The sequence below is a fragment of the Natator depressus genome, chromosome 1 (genome assembly GCF_965152275.1).
Source record: "Natator depressus isolate rNatDep1 chromosome 1, rNatDep2.hap1, whole genome shotgun sequence".
Lineage (NCBI taxonomy): Eukaryota > Metazoa > Chordata > Testudines > Cheloniidae > Natator > Natator depressus.
In genome coordinates this window covers 280,947,922-280,969,487 of record NC_134234.1, presented here as the reverse complement: position 1 = coordinate 280,969,487, position 21,566 = coordinate 280,947,922, and the positions used below count along the sequence as shown (strand labels likewise).

Genomic DNA, 21,566 nt, shown 5'->3' with positions numbered 1-21,566 from the left:
TTACAATGTTTAAATATACCGATGGTGCCCGACCCCTACGTAGCAGGACACAGAAAAATTAATGATTTTTCATTAATTTACTCATGCTAGAAGAGGTAGCGGTTCAACAGGTAGAGTTGTCACCTGCTTTTCATTCCCCTCTAGAGTGAGGCAGGGGGGTGGAGAGCAGTTTGTTTATGTACACAGGGATGTCCTTATTTGTTTAATCCTCCAGAGAGATCTCAATGAAAAGTTCACAGAGGTATTTTGCCATCTTCACCTGAAGGTTTTGAAGGATAGCAGCCTTATTTCTTCCTCCATGGCAGGACACTTTCCCACACCACTCTGCGAGGACTTTGGCAAGCACCATTGCAGTAAACAGGCTAGTGACATACAGGCCCAGGTGGCTTTGGGACGCCGGCAGTAGCTTCGCTCTCTTGTACCATTGTTACCCTCAGGAGCAAGATATCAGCTAAAGTCACCACCACCTGTGGAAAATTGTGCCCGTATTGTTTGCCCATTGTCCTGCATTCATCCCTATGGAAATAGAGGCAGGGAGGGATGACATTTTATTGTTTCATGTAGCTGAACAAGGCCCTCCTCATTTCCCACTCCCAACCCCTGCTGCACCATACTCACTATGCTGGGGTGGAGAATGGTGCTGTGCAGAGGGACTCCAAAGCTGAAGTGTCCATGTCTTGTTTAAAATCTTTGGGGAGCAAAGGAAAGGAGTTCTGAAACTTAACTTTCACTATCCCTTGTGACTACACATACAGTGACACCTCTTTTGTTTTATCTGTAACTGCTGCTCTTGCTACCTTGAGAGGTCCCCCAAGGAATGCCTGTCTGAGAAAGAGGAGAAAGAAGAGGACAAGGGAGAGTGTGTTCAGTGAGATCCTGCAAGCCAGTGCTGCATCGGACAGTGAACAGAGGTCCTGGAAGGTGAATATTGCAGACAGTATCGAGAGGGGAAGAATGGACAGAAGAAAGGCGCAGGACTCAGAGAGGGAGATGCACCAGGATATAACGGGGCTTCTCCGGCCCCAAATGCAAATGCTACAGACCCTTGTTGACCTACAGGTTCAACAATCATGGGCCCAGCTTCCTTTGCAGCCAGTGGAGAACTCCATTTTAGTATCTCTCTACACCCCTCAATGCATCATGGATCAGATCCATACCACACTTCACACTGGGGAACAGTAAAGAGAAATATAGATTCACATACACTGTCCTACAAGTGTCCCGAGGTGTATGCATAGCCAAAATGAACTGAAATGGACCTGAATGGTCTTTCCCCCTTCTTAAGTTCTATTCTGTTCTAATTTATTTCAGAAGTTTTTATTGAATTTTTTATTGCACACTGGGTTTTTTGCACTGATTATGGTATGGAACAAAAATTATTTTTTCTAAATAATTCATCTTTATTACTTCACAACATATCCTGCAGAGTGCCTACTGCTACTGAAAGCACCCACTACTTGTTGCAGACGGAAACAGAACACATAGGATCGGAGACATTGTGTAATAATTATAAATGCACAGCAACCACCACAAAATTAATAGGTGCATTAACAGTGATATATTCATAAATGTACACCAAGTACCACACAATTCCTAGTAGCCCCCAAACGTCAGAGTCAGGTAAAGCACAGTCCATCACACTGCATTTCTGGGGCTGACTATTAACGTGCTCTTTCAACGCCTCCATTAGCTGCATAGCTCTGCATTGAGCTCTTTTAATAGCCCTGTTGTCCAGCCATTCCATCTCAGCAAACAGCCGCTCCACCTCTACCCTCCATCCCAGTGGCGACTTTTCCCCTTTGCCTCACAGGTATTATGCAGGACACAACAGGCAGCTATAACAATTTATTTTTCTCACTGAGATCCAATCTCATGATTGAACACTGCCAACATCCCATCAGTCTACCAAAAGCACATTCAACTGTCATTCTGCACCTGCTCAGCTGATAGGTGAATCTTCCCTTGGCACTGTCAAGGTGGTTGATGTATGGCTTCATGAGCCATATGAGCAAAGGGTAGGCTGGGTCCCCCAGGATCACTGTTGGGATTTCCCTAGTGCCAGTGGTAATCTGTTGGTCAGGAAAGAATTTCCCTGCTTGCAGCTTTCTGAACAGTCCTGTCTTCTTAAAGATGCAGATGTTCTGCACCTTCCTTGACCAACCAACACTGATGCCAGTGATGATCCACAATGATCCACCAACACGTGTGTAACCATAGAAAATTAGCCCTTTCTGTTAATGTACAGTAAAACCTCAGAGTTACGAACACCAAAATTACGAACTGACCAGTCAACCACACACCTCATTTGGAACCAGAAGTACACAATCAGGCAGCAGAGACAAAAAAAAAAGAAGAAGAAGCAAATACAATACAGTACTGTTAAACGTAAACTACTAAGAAAGTAAAGGGAAGGCAACATTTTTCTTCAGCATAGTGAAGTTTCAAAGCTGTATTAAGTCAATGTTCAGTTGTAAACTTTTGAAAGAACCACCATAACGTTTTGTTCAGACTTACGAACATTTCAGAGTTATGAACAGCCTCCATTGCCGTTGTCTTCATAACTCTGAAGTTCTACTGTTCACCATGGAAAGGTGGGCTGGTGCTAAAATAGGGATGTATGCCATCATCTATGACCTCACTGCAGTGGGAACCCCATTGCTGCAAATCTGTCCTGCACTTTGCCTAGAGTCACAGTCCTGCTTAGCAGTTGATGATTAATGGCCCTGCACATTTGCATGACAATGGCCCCCAATGGGGATTTTTCAATTCCAAAATGGTTGCCCACTGACCAATAGCAATCTGGTGTTGCACGCTTCCACAGAGCGACCACCATTCACTTCTCAGCTATCAGTCCAGCCTCATTCTGGTGTCCCTGCACTGGATGGCTGGAGTGAGATCCAGGAACATGGCCTTTCACACCCGAAAGTTCTGCAGCCACCGGTTGTCATCCCTAACCTGTATTACGATGGGATCCCACAAGTCAGTTCTTGTTTATCACACCCGTAATCTGTGCTCCACTGTCTATAACTGCTCCGTGAATGCCACCAGCAATGATAATTGCTTTTCACTGTGTTCCACAGTGATCCGTCTGCCACAAAAGCATCATATCCTCCATTGCTGCAGTTCTTCCTGTGGCTCTGCAAATACTGGAGGATGTATCATCTGGTGTTTGCAACGCTCATGACAGTAGTGCAGAACTGTGCAGACTCCATGCTTCAAACAGAGATTGTGGACAGTGAGAAGTACCACATGGGCTTGTGGGATTTTTTTTAAACGTCTCAGAAATTATGGGATATTGATGTCATTAAGGGACGGAGACAGTTGTTGGATGGGACCTTGACTCCTTGCTCATAGTCACCCTTGCACAACTGCTCCACCATGCTGTGACTGGAAGCACCCCTGTGTGCGCACTCTATCCACTATTGTAATAATCTTTGTAGAAAATATGCTTTGGTATCATTTGAAAACTAAAATCTCGCTGTTCAATAATGTCATTGTGAAATGTACGTAGCAACATTATATATAAAGTTATGATATCCCCCTGTATGATTATTAGCATATGTTCAAAACCACACTGGCAAAGGTTATAAAACAGGTCTATCCTAAAAAAAGGAATGTGTGTTAACCACATATAAGTAGTAAACAGGGCCAGCAAGACAGCAGGGGGAGCAGGTGGCAGGAGACAGCAAATTTGTATTTCAGCAAACAGAGGTGGAGGAGAAAGAGCATGGAGCCTCCTTCCTCACCAGACTCCGTGTCACCTTCCTCATCATCTGAATAATCTTTGCTTTGATGGGTAATCTTCAGAAGAATCCACTTCAGAGGTGATTTGGACTATAAAAGAAAGGAGCAGAAAACCCCAAGCTCTCTCTTTTTCACCTAAAAAGACAAAGGCACCTGCACCTTTGAGCCTCTGGGAGATCCTGAGCAAGGAAAGGGTCAGTCACTATCTTGCTGGAAGATGGTAGGTGAGAGGCCATCTTAAACAAAGCCTTGAACCAGAACTTGCTGGATTGTTTTAGTCTTTTAGATTCATTTTCATTTTATTTGCTTGTAACCATTGCTAACTTTATCTCTTATACGTGAGTTCACCTATCTTCTTTTGTTTGTTTTATTTTTTAAATAAACTAATCCAGGGCTATGTTTAAATGGAACTATTTGTTAACTCCAGTTAACATAGCAAACTGTTGAATGGGGCAGTGATAACTTTAAAACTGAGCTGTCCTGGAAAGGGCTGGACAGTGCAGGACACATTTTGGGGAACATTCGGGACTGGGAGTGTGTTCGGTTCACCGTACAAGTGGTAACTAAAGCTGGTGGAAGCCAGAGTGTGTCTGTTGTGTTGCTGGCAGGCTGCTGGGGTCAGAACTGTCAGACCACGGCTGCAACCGTACACAGACACTCAGGGTCTGACCTGCCTGCTGGTAAGCTACTTGTGAGCAGCCCTGGTTGGGAGCTACAATAGCAAAGCATTGTGAAGCGCCCAAGGTTGTGAGGCAGGTGGTGATACAACCACTCACTGGTTTGGATTGCACCCCATAATGTGACATGGATATTGTCAACATTTCTCAAAAGTCAGTGTGCCGTCCGACAGTAAGTTGCATGCTAGGATACCTACCACACTGTGAATTGACATAAGCAATCCTGGTGATCATGCGCAGCACCAACTCAAACAGCCAAGTATGCAAGCACACAAGCGATATACTAACTGCAGCGGCTTTATGCCAATGTAACTCCCATTGACCAAAGATTGTAGTTTAGACGTTGCCTCAGCTCTCTGCATACTTCCCATGGCCACCAAGTGGGCAAAGATGGCATGGAACAGGATGGGGAGTGGCTGACCAGGTTCTGGTAGGGAAATAAGATAAATCCTTTCAAAGTCTGCAGTAACGTCCTTCCTTCCCCAGAGCAAAAGAAGAACAGGGATGAAATTGTGTCATGAAGTGAGTTTTGGGGCACAGTGCCTCCTGGGCTACAAGTGTGGTGGTGTAGTTCACAAACAGGCCTTTGTTTAGGATTGTGCCAAAAGATACAACCCTAGCACAAAGATTTCAGTGAACTTACTCTGGATTTAAACTGGTATAACTGAGATCAGACTAGCCCCAGGTCTTTGCATAGCCTGGTATCCATGGTCCCCTACACAGCACTTAATCTTTGTTTGTCTGTATGTATGTCTCTCTTCAGACAATTAGGGAAATGAAAGGGAACATTTTCATCCTATATAGGGAACAAAGGATTGTGAAGATATTTCAAACCCTCGCCTATGTTGAACGAGTCCAGTCCTGAAAGTTTAATGAAAACAGAATCACTATTTCTTCTTGCTGCAGGCATAGAACTTCAGTGGGAGTTAAACACATACATCAAGAGAAGAATAGGCCTATGTGTTGCTAGAAAGTTTTCACCACAGAGTTAAATTTTACTATTGCATTTTAGATTGTTAAGAAATAAAGCAGTTCAAAAAGGTAAAATGAACCAAAATCCTGAAGCTTGAAGTTTCCAGTATAGAATTTTAAAAAGAAACTTTTAAATGTTTACAAAAAGAAAAGGAGTACTTGTGGCACCTTAGAGACTAACAAATTTATTTGAGCATAAGCTTTCGTGAGCTACAGCTCCAAGGTGCCACAAGTACTCCTTTTCTTTTTGCGGATACAGACTAACACGGCTGCTACTCTGAAACCTTTTAAATGTTTGTATATCTGCTACACTTTGTGTAAACCTGTAACTTTAAACAACGTTCTTGAAATTCTGTGAAACTATTTCACTCACTGGATGAGGCTCTTTATGCCAATGAAAGGATGAAGCAGATCTCTAACTGATTGATTTGTAAGCCAGTGAAAAAATTGAGTTTATATGAGAAGAGCTAACACATCGTTAACTACTGTGATCCTTTTGAGTGCTGCTTCAGTTTAACAATATAACTTGTTCAAAAATGGTTTGCAATAGACATCAGACAAAGCTGCTTTTGGAGCTGGGGGAGGAATTTTGAAACTAAAGCATGTCCCTTCACAATGAGTTCTTCTCAGTTACCCACAACCTGTCAAAATTTTCTGAGAAGCAAAATACCTGGGGTTGTTGACTTTGGTTAGACTGCATTCTGTCTGCATTCTGTAGCAATAAAATACTTTTTCTTTCTTTCTTTCTTTCTTTCTTTCTTTCTTTCTTTCTTTCTTTCTTTCTTTCTTTCTTTCTTTCTATATTCAGCTAATTTACTGTTTGTATTTTTAATAGACACTGGGTTCTATTTAAATTAGGGATATTGGCATCCAGTAAAAAGACACTCAACACATAAGAGTTGGTGGTTTTTTTAATAACACTGACTTTCATTTCATTATAATGTGATGTATTTATCATGCTTTTCTGCCATTCATTTGCATATGAAAAACCCTCATTTTTGCATCATCATGTACCTTCTCTGAAAATAATAATTAACATGAACTTCTTTGACTGTGCAGAGCTGGCTATTTGCCTCAGAATATTCCTCTGGAGATTATCAGATACCTTTCCGAGGAGAAGGATTTTCTGCCTTGGCATGCTGCCAGCCGAGCTCTTTATCCTCTAGATAAATTGCTGGACCGCACTGAAAACTACAACATTTTCAATGTAAAAGATATATTCTCTTCTTTTCTATTGTCCTGAGATGAACTAGTCCCCAGTCAGTTATTGTAACTGATCTCGGGATAGTAACTTTCTTTCTAATTATTTTGTATTTAAATGTAGCAATTGTCAAACCTAGGTTCATTTGCATTTGAACAGTGATAAGGGCTATTTGAGGCATATATAATGAGTAGAAGGAAACTTAGCTGTTCTTCCTATAAAATATTATGACAAATAAGTTGTTTGTTAAAAAACAATGCATACCCCAAATTCTATAGTTCTCTGGAGCCACTGGACTACACTTTCATTGAAGCCCAAAATAAGCATGGACAGAAAATGTGCTCACAGAATTTAGAAGGATGCATGCAGTTGAAGTCTATATTGTTAGTCATTATTTTCATCCTGAAAGGCATAGTGAAGTCAATGCATTTCCCTTAATTAACAAGGGTTAGATCACAATTGAGTCAAAAACCCAGTCATATTTGGGACCAGGGGAACAACAATAGCAGCAAACAGTAGATAATCCAAATAGACATGACAAACATTTTAAAATGTTACCTGAAAAAATGTTGCTTAATCTTGAAGCTTTTTTGTTAAAAGGAACATTCTTTATGACACAGACTTTAATCGTATTTATTAACAATTATAACCTGGATTACGCCTGTGTACTGGCAGTGAATTTTATGTACTCTGCATAAATTGAATGCCCAACCAGGTGTGCATAATTTTATAGTACAGTTGAAATGAAGAAACTACATAAAGTCTGGTATATTTAAGGAGACATTTTTAAAATACACCCAGATACATGCTGGCATGGAGAATTTATATAAGGAATATATTACAGATTAATAAAGAAATACTGGAAATGTTTCTTCATGAGCCTATGATCTGGATCTAGCTCCACACCAGACAGCTCTCATGTAAAATTACACTTTTTGTCTTCCTAGTCTATCATTACCTTCATTGAAAAATCATTATTAAACAGTCATTGCTGTTTCACTTTTAGACATGACTGTATAAAGAGAATACAATTTTAATAAACAAAAATGGTAAAATTAATTTCAGGGTTGTGTTTTACCACTACTGATTCTTCCTGAAATCTGAAAGCAGAGTTGATGGCAGAAGAAATATAAACTCATTATAGTCACAGAATAACTTATATGCTTGAGAAAGCTATCCTGTGCATCTCCTTTGGTTCTGTCATCACACACATATGCACATGCAGCCATAAAAATAAAATGGATATTCTCTTGCATTAGTTCATTTCAGTTCTTTTTTTCAAAGCAGTGAATTCCAGTGGCAGAAAATTATGCTGTGACTACAGTGACAATAGTCTACTTCATAACTTGTAACTGAATGTAAAGATGCCTAATGTGCAAGATGTGAGAGTAAGATAAAACATGTCTTGTACTGTCTTTGATATTTATATACAGCAACAGCTAAATGGACATTGAAATAGTGTCATTAAATAACCCAGTCTTGATATGCAGCACACATTGTTCAGTATTATTAGATCAGTTGGCTGCACCTGTGTAATGGTTTCGCTGTAGCTATGAAAGTAAAGATGATCATAGCTAAGGCTACGATTTGGTCACAGGTGTTTTTAGTAAACGTCACGGACGGGTCATGGGCAATATACAAAAATTCATGGCCCGTGACCTGTCCATGACTTTTACTAAAAATACCTGTGATTAAATCTTGGAGGGGGTTCTGGGGGAGCATGGGGGGCTACTGCTGGAGGAGGACATGGGGGGTGCTGCTGAGGAGGACTGGGGAGCTGCTGCTGGGGGAGGTGTGCCCAGGGCCAGCGGCACTAGCTGCAGAGCTGCAGACTGCAGCTGCTCTGGCCCACTGCTTGGTGACCACTGCCAGGGGCTGCCAACCACAGCTGCTCTGGCTGGGCAGCTGGGGACCACTGCCTGAGGCCGCGGACCATGGCTACTCTGGCCATCCGTCCCGGGAACGCTGCTGGGGGCTGCCGGAGCAGCAGCTGGTGTGGCTGTCCCAGGGGCCACCTGAGTAGCTGGCCCTGGAGCCCAGAGCTTGGGCAGCCCTGGGGTCAGCCACAGTGGCCCCTGGAGAAGTCACAGAGGTTGCAGAAAGTCACAGAATCCGTGACTTCCGCGACCTCCATGACAGACTCGGAGCCCTAATCATTGCTATCAGTTATCTCACTACGTATGTGCTAAGTGTGTCTCTTTAAATGTTTAGTGATGGCCATTATTCAAACATTCATTGTGAAGTCAAGTTTGGCTTAGCTAGAGTAGGCATTAGCCTGTCCTACCTCCAGTAACTCTTCACCTTTGTACTGTGAGTTAAAAATACAATTAAAGTAAACAATTTATAAACTGCTATATTCTTTATCATTAAATTGGCTAACCCAGTAGACCCAGTCATGTAGCTGTTCTTGTAGATTCATCGTCCATTGAAGTAAAGAGTGGGATTGCATACAAAAACATTGCAATATCAGATCCAAATCAAAGCATTTTGAAAGTGGGACATTATTAAAAACATCAACAGTATTTCAACTTTGAACTGAAAAATCAAAAATAAAGTTTAACTCTGAAAATATATTTAACCTTTTTTTTTTTCTTCCAGGAATATATTTTAAAACAAGTTGCAACGATGTACCTCAAACTTGGATGGCCAACAAATAATTTAAACAGATCACTTGTTCAAGCTGCCTACCAACATGAGTACTGTTATATTTCTTTATTAATTTTCACAGGAGATAGTTGTAGTAAAGTGCTTTCCCAATACTTAATATGAACTTCAGCATCATGAGATACCTTTCTATCCTTTTCCTCCTTTCATTTCTCCTCACTTGAGGGGGCTAGGTGCTGTGAATCAGTTTCCTCTGCCTGGAATTTTGAGAACAAAGACATGTTCTTGTTAAGCTTTAATTTAAGTGCTGGCTCCATTGGAGACTTTGGGATTTGAACTCATGAGGCCATTGAATTTAGTAGGGCTGTGTGAATGATCCATGGCCTTTAATTAAAAATTGTAACTGTAACAACATAGTACTTAGTTGTTACTCAAAGATATACAGTTACCGCATCATTAATGTTTTTGTTTAATTAAATTTTAACAGCTCCTTATAAGGAAGGTTAGAATATTTTCTTCTGAGAATTTCAACACACTTATTTATTAATGTGACCTCATTAGTGTCTTTATTTGTGTTTTGGACTAACCCAGAGAATTGCGTAGAGAAGTCATCATGTTGGGCTGCAGCTTTGGTAATAAACACTGTCACCAACAGGCTGCAACGTTAATCTCAGATTGGATTTCCAGCAATAGAAACCGGTAAGTGGAACAAAAATGCATCTCTCTTCCACCCAACTCAGAACTATTATAGTCTGAGCGTGTCTCTTTAATACACACTTTTTGCATACAGGTAAAAAATGAAGCAGAAATCACCAGCTGTTATTTAAAGCATTGTTGTGAGGCTGCAGAGCTAGAAGGGGTGGGAAAGATCTCTTAGTTTGTGGATGGGGCAAGTGGAGCCTGTGTGGCCTCCTAAACCTCCTGAGAAAAAAAGAAGGTTGAATTTAAGGAAGGATGTAATGGAAGAAAGAGAGGATGCTTGGTAGATGAAGACAGGAATAAGGACAACATGACAGAAGGTGTGAAAGGAGGAGTGCAGCAAAAGGTTTGAGAAGACCTGAAAGAGAGAGGGAGGAAAAGAGATGAGGAAATGTGGTAGAGGGGGATATTATGTAGAGCTTTGTAGGTCAAGACACAGAACTTGAAAGAGAGGCAAGAAGCTAACAGAGAAGGAATCGGTGACCTTTGTCACGCAGCCCATCAGGGTAAGCCCCTTGGCAGGCCGGGCCGGTTTGTTTACCTGCCATGTCCGCAGGTTCAGCCAATTGCTGTTCCCACTGGCCGCAGTTCGCTGCTCCAGGCCAATGTGGGCTGTGGGAAGTGGCGTGGGCCGAGGGATGTGCTGGCTCCCACAGCCCCCATTAGCCTGGAACGGCGAATCGCGGCCAGTGGGAGCTGCGATGGGCCAAACCTGCGGATGCAGCAGGTAAACCGGCCAGGCCCAACAGGGGGCTTACCCTAGCGGGCTGCGTGCCAAAGGTTACCAATCCCCTGTAATAGACGGATTCAAGGAGGGGTAATTAATAGGAGCAATGGGGGGCATTAGCAGCAGTATAATGGACAGGCAAGAACTATAGGAGGCGAGCAGACCAGTCAGAGACTTATCTAATTCAGGTGAGAATTGACAGGGCATTGACAATGTGCAAAGTATGTATATAAGTGCAGAGTTATTAATAAATAAAGTAGCATGATTATTAAATCATGCAGCTATGCATGGAGAGTAAGGCAAGTACAGGTGAGGACCACAGCTTTCTTGTGAAAGAGTTATCCTTTTTTTCAGCTGGTTGAAGGCAGGAAACTGGTTTCCGCATATCACAGGATCTGATGTTTTGTTTCTAGGTAAAATATTTGATTTCAGGTGAAGTTTTGAAAAGCACCTAAGTCCCATTTTAAAAACTGAATTAGGCACTTATTTTCAAAGGTATTTAGGTGCATAAGGATGCCAAGTGGGATTCTCAAAAACACCTAAGCAGTTTAGATTCCTAACTCCCACTGAAATCAAGATGATTTCCCATTGAAACCTGCTTAGGCACTTTGGAAAATGCCACTAGGTGCCTACATACATTTGGAAACGTCTGCTACACAGCAAGCAGAATCCTGAAGCAGCAAGTCTCAAAACTCGGATCTACAGCTCCTGGTGGTAAAAATGGCTGTGTAAACATTGGGGTTGGGCTTTCAATCCTAGGGAGGGGAATGAGCTTCTGAGCCCAAGATCCAGCCAGAGCCCCAAAACCAACACAGCTATTTTTAGTGCTGTAGTGTGAGCCCAAGTTTGTAGAGCCAAGCTCTGAAACTCGCTGCCACTGGTTTCTGCTCGCCATGTAGACATACCCTTAGTGACTTTGAAAATGGGATTTAGGGCTAGATTCACCCTAAGGGAGTTACAGGTTTCAGAGTAGCAGCCGTGTTAGTCTGTATTCTCTAAAAGAAAAGGAGTACTTGTGGCACCTTAGAGACTAACAAATTTATTTGAGCATAAGCTTTCGTGAGCTACAGCTCACTTCATCCGATGCATTCAGTGGAAAATACAGTGGGGAGATTTATATACACAGAGAACATGAAACAATGGGTGTTACCAGATTGACAGAGACAGAAGAGTACCCAGAAGATACCTACTACAGGACAGGCCCAACAAAGAAAATAACAGAACGCGACTAGCCATCACCTTCAGCCCCCAACTAAAACCTCTCCAACGCATCATCAAGGATCTACAACCTATCCTGAAGGACGACCCATCACTCTCACAGATCTTGGGAGACAGGCCAGTCCTTGCTTACAGACAGCCCCCCAACCTGAAGCAAATACTCACCAGCAACCACACAACAGAACCACTAACCCAGGAACCTATCCTTGCAACAAAGCCCGTTGCCAACTGTGTCCACATACCTATTCAGGAGACACCATCATAGGGCCTAATCACATCAGCCACACTATCAGAGGCTCGTTCACCTGCCCATCTACCAATGTGATATATGCCATCATGTGCCAGCAGTGCCCCTCTGCCATGTACATTGGTCAAACTGGACAATCTCTGCGTAAAAGAATAAATGGACACAAATGAGACGTCAAGAATTATAACATTCAAAATCCAGTCGGAGACCACTTCAATCTCTTTGGTCACTCGATTACAGACCTAAAAGTTGCAATTCTTCAACAAAAAAACTTCAAAAACAGACTCCAGTGAGAGACTGCTGAATTGGAATTAATTTGCAAACTGGATACAATTCACTTAGGCTTGAATAGAGAGTGGGAGTGAATGGGTCATTACACAAAGTAAAACTATTTCCCCATGTTTATTTCCCACCCCCCACTGTTCCTCAGAACTTCTTGTCAACTGCTGGAAATGGCCCACCTTGATTATCACTACAAAAGGTCTCCCCCCCCCCCCGCTCTCCTGCTGGTAATAACTCACTCTCTTTACAGTGTGTATGGTAACACCCATTGTTTCGTGTTCTCTAATCTCCCCACTGTATTTTCCACTGAATGCATCTGATGAAGCGAGCTGTAGCTCACGAAAGCTTATGCTCAAATAAATTGGTTAGTCTCTAAGGTGCCACAAGTACTCCTTTTCTTTTTCCTAAGGGAGTTAGGCATTGCTTTTAAGCACCCTGCTGCCTAGTGGAATTTACAACCCCAAGTGAGGCTGAGGCATCCATGCTTCTCAGACACTGCATGGGGAGAGTTAGGCGCCTAAAATAGAGATTAACAGAAGCCATCAGTCAGAACCGAGAGCTCCCTAAACCTCACACCTCAAAGGGGGTTAGGCATCTAGCTCCAGGCTGAAAGGAGGTGCCTGTCTTTGATCAGGATTCTCAGGAGTCAGACAATGGAATGGGGGAGGGATAGCTCAGTGATTTGAGCATTGGCCTGCTAAACCCAGGGTTGTGAGTTCAATCCTTGAGGGGGCCATTTAGGGATCTGGGGCAAAAATGGGGGATTGGTCCTGCTTTGAACAGGGGGTTGGACTAGATGACCTCCTGAGGTCCCTTCCAACCCTGATATTCTATGATTCTATGACACTTAAGTCAGGTCAGTCCTTTCACGTGGAGGTGCCCCCTCCCCTTATAGCCAAGTGGTTAGGGAACTCACCTGGAAGTTGGAGATCTGGGATCAAGTCCTTGCTCCAAATCAGTCGATGTGTCTCCCACCTCCTAGGTGAGTGCCCTAACCACTGGGCTGTTTGGTATAGGGGTTTACCACCACCACCTATAGCGTATGGATTGGATCCCACAGATGAGAGAGGCAGAAGGATTCCTAGTTTGTGAATCCTGGCAGGGCTGAAGCATGAACTAGGCACTGAGCAGCTCAATGGCATCAGAACTTAGGCAGCTTTGTGCATGGCCGCTAGCAGAAATATAGGCACCTAGGTAACTTTACCAATTGTAAGGTCAGTGCTATAGACTTAGGCGACAGCTGAATGGTGGTTTTGTGAATTCCATTGGTGCCTAGATGTTGGATTTAGGCGCCTAAAGTGGCAGGTACGCACCTATGTCCTACTTTGAATCTAGCCGTTAGGCTTGAAAAAAGTACCCAGAGTCTATGAAAATATGCCCCAAACTCCAAAAAGAATGTGTTATTAAAGGATTTATCAGGTTAATTCTGTATGAGGAATCCAAGCGCGCACATTTTGAAGTGAATCCTTATCAATATCAAAATTAACAAACATCAACAATGCTAGATACATAGCTATTCAAAGAAGACAATACAAAGAGAGAATCACAGGAAACAATCTGCAAAAGTAATTTACTGAGATACTCACTTGCAACAGCAAAATTAGTTAATCACATTTAATAGGATCTATTAAAATGCACAGCAGTAGATAATACAATGTATAAAAGCTGTCACCCTGGAAAACCTCCTCCTCTTCCCCTTTCCCCCCAAAGGACTAGAGAAGAAGGAGGCATCAGAAAAAAGCTTATTGCTTTGTTAACAATAGCGAGAAAGGAAAGGAACACATTTAAGGAGCCTTCTGAAAATTAATCTTACCTTTTCCACAAGGCCATTCTTGGGAGCCCAAGATTAGGACTGCTGGAGCACAATGAATGTTATGATAAAGGTATCAGAGCAGCGCAGAGGAGGAGAAGAAATACCAGCCAGTTAAAGCAATACATTTCTGTAAAGAAACTGGACAATTTTGAAAAATAGCCACCACAAATAATGTAATTATGGAACAGGGATTGACATCAGATGATAAATAAGGGTGCAACTTGCAAAGAAGACAGGTTTCTTTTATTTATTTCGTAAGATTATAAATTCAGATCTTTTCCCCCACCCCAGAAATTGCCATTTGCTGTTTTCAAAACAGTCACCATGTTTGAATATGACTGACACATTGACAGGCTGACACCATGTCTGCTCATTGTGGAAAGGCATCACAAAGGTCACTTATTGTAGTTGAGAAACTTTCTGCCATTTTAGCAGCTTAGCAGTCATAAAATTAGCTTATACTTCACAGTACCGACATTTATATAGATTCAGCAAGTCTATTTTTGCTCATACAGTAGTATGGCTATATAATGGTTCAGCTTTCTGCCATATCACTGGGATTCTATTATTACCAATAATAATAACGATTCTGTAATAAGAATTTAGTTAACATTGTGTGTGAGCCAGAACAGAAGCCAGAACACACTCCCTTAGCTGCGTTGGCTAATATGAGTATAATGGGCAATAAAGTACAACTTGGAATACATACAAGGAACAGATATTTAACTAGGTGCAATTTTTATATTGTCATCTTTGTGATCATAACTGTACTTCACTCAGTTTGATGCAATATTCTTATAACATCATGTCCTTAAAAGCTATCTTTTGTTTTGTACTCTCAGTTGCAACCATAGTATCTCTGTACCATTCTCTCTGCATGCATCTTCTCCTACAGAAAGAGAGACTGCTGTCTTGATGGCAGCATTCCCTTCCTTTCTCCAGACCATTTTGACAGTTCTCCACAGTGCTAAGAAAAGGCCACTGGAGGTAGAGATATGCATCATCTCTCCCTCCACCCAGTGTTAACAACGAATGAAGTTAATACGGCCAGAGGCTATATTTACTGTTCTTAGAGAATCATTTCCACAAAGCCGAACAAAGTGGTCAAGCACCTGCTGGGAAATTCCAGGCAATACAGTTGCAGTGGGGTCACATTGTCAAGGAACCAGGGCAGAGCTACAGAGGGCCAAGAGCTGATCAAAGGAGGCAGAGGATCTCTGCATAGGTGCCCCACTTCCCTCAACAAATCTCCAATATCAGCAGCATTTGTGAGTTGGCCTCCCAGTTTGTCCCCTAGAGGTTGGACAATACTACCTCCAATAAGAGAACTCAAAAGAAACTTTGAGGGAAGCTTACAGTGTTTTCTGTCTCCTTTGTGGTATTTCCACATATGAGTACAGTCTGACCCAGAGTTTGCTGAATACTATAGTAAAATAAAGGCAATGTTGCAATACTTTGCCCTGAATGATCTATTCTGGAAGCTGGAGTGGCTAATCCAAAGAGCTGATTTACAAGCAATGCAAATTGGGAAGTATTGAAAATTCTTTGGAACATAAGAGTACAAAAGAATACCAGGGAGGTAGATTGATATCAATCAAATGAGATTCAGTACAAATATGAGCTAATATTAAGTTAAACTTTTATGACTGTGTACGTTTACAGGCAATGGAACAAACTGCTAAGAAGGCTATGGAATCTCCATCACTGGACATAGTCAAAGTTAGAGTGAACACACATCTAATTAGGAATGGTTTAGGAATGATAAAATAAATCTTGCTGTGATGCTTGATTCGATGGCTCTTTAGAGGTTCTCTTCATCCCAAATGTTTATGTATTTTACTTGCGTAGTTTAATTGTGAGTTAGGGGAGGGCAATAATCAAATACAGTAACATGTACCTTGATACTGTTTGCATATTTCTGCAGGTTTCCTAGTGATACTGTTTAATATGGTAGGTCCAAAATTAATTACCATGTACTCTTCACTCCAGGAGATTGAAATAATTATAATAATCATGTATTTACTATGCTCTGTTCTTTACCATGTAAATAAGTTACCACTGCTGATCAAAATAACACGAGAACTAGGTTCATAACACAAGAACTAGGGGTCACCAAATGAAATTAATCGGCAGCAGGTTTAAAACAAACAAAAGGAAGTATTTTTTCATGCTGACTGTTTTCACAATCAGTCTGTGGAACTCCTTGTCAGAGGATGTTGTGAAGGCCAAAACTATAACAGGGTTCAAAAAAGAGCTAGATAAGTTCATGGAGGATAGGTCCATCAATGCTATTAGCCAGGATAGGCAGGGATAGTGTCCCTAGCCTCTGTTTGACAGAAGCTGGGAATGGGCGACAAGGGATGGATCACTTGATGATTAACTGTTCTGTTCATTCCCTCTGGGGCACCTGGCATTGGCTGCTGTTGGAAGACAGGATACTGGGCTAGATGGAACTTTGGTCTGACTCAGTATGGCCGTTCTTATGTTCTTAAGCTCAATAGTGAATTGGCCAGTAGTACTTACATGTGTAGCTTGTAACTTGAAAAGTTAAATATGTTTTGGGGTTAAAACTAAATGCAAAATTAAAGAAAATAATTATATCTACTAGTGTTTTAGTCTTCTCTGTTAATACCAGCAATATTGAATAACACCATTAGACTTCCAGGCACAACATTATTACTTTCACACCTTCTTTACAAAAAACATACACTAATCTACGTGAGATGAGTGTTCATGAGGTTTAGAAAGACATTCTCCACAAGTCTGGGAATTTCGTCTATTCTATGGGAAATTCCATTCTGTGACACTGATACACTACTGCATTGGTGCGCCAATAGCTGATCTCATCTCCTGATACTTGTGTCCTAAAATAAATGATGCGAGAAAGAGATTGCAGCCATTTCTGTGGCTAAAAAATTATGATAATTTAGAATGCAAAATGCTTAATGACAGTACAGCTCTCAGCCACTCTGCCAGGAAAGAATGGCAGAGCATGACTCAAAGGACACATTTGGCCACAAAGGCATCGAACCAAATAGCCAGCCTTGAGTAACTGACTCCAAGCAGTGTCAACGGAGCTGTTTGTTGATTCTGTTCCAGGACTGTACAGGATTTTAATCCTAGCAAGATCTAACAAAAGAAATGTTATATGTAGTTTTTGTTGAAAATCTGAGAACAAATTTTAATGTAAGATTCACTTTCCTTTTAATTATTAAATTAATACAGAACTGATATTTTTATATAACTGATTGGCCCCACTTCAGTTTACTTCAGGCCCCACAAATGCTGCTAATGGTGCTTAGCGTGGCAAACATGATCTTGCTGCAGTAAGATGAATACATACTTCCATAAGTGGACAAGAGTGAAGCCTCTATGAGGAATAAGGAACATTCTTTATACAATCATTGAAATTAGTGTTGTCGATTTAGGAATGGGGGTCATAGAATTCAAGATACAGACAAATGCTATGCATCAGAAGCTACTGCTTGCTGAGAATTAGGATGTTTGCTGCTACCTTCATTTAACTGGGATGATCCCTGTGAAGCTCTTTCATGTGTGAAGAAATACATTACTCACACTCTGTAGTTATGATAGCATTGTGGTTCAGCCTAAAAAATTAGCAAAATTACCATACAAAGTCTGCCTGAGCTTGAGAATCAGCCTTGTTAACCTCTTTAACCTCCGTAATGCATTCGTTTTGAAGGCAAAACACAATTTTAAGAGCATTAGCATTTGCAGCGTTTCTGCTTTGAATACATTCTGACCTCTAAAGCTCAGGAAGAAATGTGCAGAGGACAATAGTTTATAAACTCCTGAAGTGTGATGTCATTGTAAATGATGGCTTGTCAGCATCTGCCATGACACCCTAAGGCATGACTTAGTGAAGCCCACTGGAAAGGGCATTGGGTATTCAGAGCCAGTCACCAATGGATTTTCAGATTTTTCCTTCTTTTGAAATGTAGCCCATTCCTCTTCATCTAAGTTCAAATAGTTGTAGGACTAATTGCCTGACTTTTTTTCCACAGAAAACTGTTAATACATGCATTTGTTTTATTTGATCCAGTGTCAATTGGAGTAACATGCATTGGGTTTTCAATCTCCTGGCTATCACCATGCAGAATAGAGATCAGAGATATATAGAGTACCTGTGATTTGAGAACTATCATGATTAACAGACTACCTACAATTACTATCACATAGTGAATCACATCTGTAATACAAGTAGATTGTAGGCTGCTTCACATTCCTACCATTTTAGATTTAATGTGTCTTTTACTATTTATACTATTATTTTTCTGTACTGATTACTTTGATCATTCTCAACTACTTAGGGTATTGGTCTGAAGCTATGTCCAGTGGCAGCAGCTGGTGGTGTCCAATATTTTTTGTTATCCTGTTTTCACAGGACTCAAACTGGGTAAGTTTAGGGCTGCATTCTGATAGTTAAAGAAGAAAGCTTGAAACCGCTTATAGATTTGGCATCTCTTGGCTTGCGTCTGTGAAACAGACTCTCTTTTGACTAAAATTTACCTCTAAGGTTAGCGACATTATTCTGATCTTGTAACCTTTAATCAACTGCTTATTGACAAGGGTGTCGTCTTATAGGTTAGCCCAGCTGATATACAATATTCAACATTTTAACACTTTGTTTTCTTTGTTCTATTCTGAGTATACTTTTTGTAGTTCTCATGGGTCAGAAGGTATGATCCAGTGTAGGGAGGCATATGGTTAATTAATTACTGAAACAACTTCCAGCAGAGTAGATAATATTTACAATGATACGATGAACTGACCCTGTCAAAATAGAATATTGTCCAGCATCTTTTCCATAACACAGTGGTCACTGAACTTTTCAGAGGGCACTGTTCCAACTTCATGGGGAAGACTAAGTAGATCCTGGATGCACATCTGTTCTGGTTTTTAATCACAGGATTCCTGATAGATTTCATAGCCATAAAGGACATTTTATGAAAACAAACTATATAAATATAATAAATATAAATTGCATAAATATAATATTGAAGGGTTCAGGAATGCCTGTGAGCCGACATACTTAAATACCTTACTCCAGGCTTCCCTCCCATGAAAACAAAATCTGTAGAAGAGAAAAAATACTTTGCAGTCTCCACAAGTTCATGTCATGGTGTTGGCCCTATAGGCTTCCCTGACAGGAGAAGGATTGCCACCTTGAGTAAGTAGAAAGAGAATGTTCGAGAAACCTTGCAAAACATGGATTGTCCTTGCATTCTGTACCCTGGCCTTCACATTCCTCTCTACTCCCAGGTCATTTTTCCCACAAAACTCATCTTGACATTTACGTTCCTTCTGTGTCTACACAATAAACCACCTTTGCAGGGAACAGAAGGAAGTTAACATTGGTCTGACTGAAAACCCAAAGATCTCTGGCTTTGTCTTGTCATCAGTACAGAGGTGTTTCCATAGATCCCCTAGGAGAAGGTATGCCATGAAACAGCCTTTCCCCTCCCTCTCATGAGTTTCAGGTCATTAGCACCCGTTTTTGCACATCTTGCTTCCCCTTTATACCACAGAATATAGTATCCTGAGATCTAAGTATCTTGTAAGAGATGTTTTTAAATGTATCCATTCAGCTTGGAGCTTGTCCAGTAGTTTCTACATTTGTTATTTCACAGGGTTTCACATATATCTGAGTGCAACGTTAGAGATATTAATTTTCTCTATATCAGTCATAAGAAAGGTGCAAGTGATGAAGTAAGAATGTCATCAGTCAGATAATTTGCACAAAGACAATAGTACCCAAGAGCCCTAATTTGAGAATACTAGATTCTCATATTCAGTAAGAACAATTTGTATTTACTCTTCAAGAGACAATTGATTCACACTAATCTGGCTGCCTAATTTGTTTCACCTCTTTACTTTATCAACCTTTAAGTACTCTGGAAATACCACCATAAAGAAACATTGTACTGCAACAACAATTGCAACATGTTTGTAGGCTCAGGTCAGTGGTAGATAACACAGATTTCTTAGTCATTAGTTGCTATACATTCTAATGAAGTCTGGGCCAAATGACAAAAAATCAAATACATATCCCAAAAGTAACAGTTTTCCTTCTTTTTCTTCTCTTTCTTCCTCTGTCTGCTGCTTTGAGATGCATCGTTTTGTCACTTCATTTCACATCTGTACACTAAGGCCCTGATCTTGCAAACACTTATACCTGTGCTTAACTTTAATTGGGAGCATGAGTGTTTGTGGATGTGTGGCCTAAAAGGTTAATGATTTGTGTGAGATATCTAGAAGACACGTTACTTCTGTACAAAGTTTTGATGTTCATCACTTAATTTTCAGAAGTCATTAGACTTATGGAAGCTGTGAGAATACAGAGAAAAGACTATTTTTTCATACATACATGTATATAGAATGTAAAACACAACACAAACAAACAACCCCAGATCCTTTCTTCTGTGTTATCAACTTCTGTACATTTTAATGACTTTGAAAATTCATTGTTGAAGATCTGTATCTGTGTGGATACAGATGTGGAGATACATTATATTTTGCAATGTTATTAGAGTACAGCCAGATGGTGGCAGCCAATGTTGCTGAAGTAATTTAACTAATTGATAGGTTGTTACAACATTTGAGTGGAATCTTACAGTCAAGTCAATAAAACTGTTTAAGGAGGAAGAAAAGACTGCTGAGTGCATGAGTTAATCAAGGAAATAGTGGATATGGTGTTGTGAAAGAGGATCTAGGGAGTATGTCTAATAGAAGAAAGGATTGCATCTAGTTACAAGTAAATAGAAAATGTGTTGTTTATTGGGCACTTCCTCCAAGTAACAGCTTTGCTTCCTCAGTTTTCTAGATGATCACAGAAAGATCTCCTGCCCCTTCTACTGATTTTAAGTAAACAACATCCCAAACAAATTAATTTGAAGACTTTAGAACTTTGACAGATTTCTTCAGTTTGTTTGTTTGTTTGTTTGTTTGATGAACAACCAAAATGCCAGCCACAATAAAGAAAAGCAATTTGAAAGGAAGGGCCATTTTTGGGGTAGAAAAAATGCCAACAAAGGACAAAACAACAAAAATCTATAGCAGAGATGGGCTGCCCAAGTTAATATACAGCTTGCCGTTCAGACATTAAAAAATTATATTGCATAACTGGCACTTGGTGTAGCTAGAAATAGTCATTGGAGAGAGGATAGATGATCTTGTGGTTAAGGCGTTGGACTGAACCTCATGTGATCTGGGTTCAGTTCTTGGTTCTGCCCTAGCCATCCAGTGTGTCCTTATGCAAGTCCCTTTAATCTCTCTGTGCCTCAGTTTCCCATAAGTCAAATGGGGATAATAAGACTTCCTTCTACCACCCTTTCACTGAAATCCTGGACCTACTAAAATCA

At 40.8% G+C, this 21,566-nt stretch overlaps 1 protein-coding gene across 2 annotated transcripts in view; it reads left to right on the top strand.

The window, feature by feature from the left end:
• TRHDE (thyrotropin releasing hormone degrading enzyme) overlaps positions 1-21,566 on the top strand; it is a 338,491-nt gene that overhangs the window by 275,266 nt on the left and 41,659 nt on the right. Inside the window, exons 13-16 of one of the 2 annotated variants that reach the window (XM_074942033.1) lie at positions 6,453-6,600; positions 9,193-9,290; positions 9,790-9,897; positions 15,847-16,388. In XM_074942033.1, the coding sequence (XP_074798134.1) occupies positions 6,453-6,600; positions 9,193-9,290; positions 9,790-9,897; positions 15,847-15,898 (406 nt within the window). In that variant the 3' untranslated portion in view covers positions 15,899-16,388. Of the gene's footprint in view, positions 1-6,452; positions 6,601-9,192; positions 9,291-9,789; positions 9,898-15,846; positions 16,389-21,566 lie in introns of those variants that run through there. The other variant, XM_074942032.1, reaches the window with a different exon arrangement.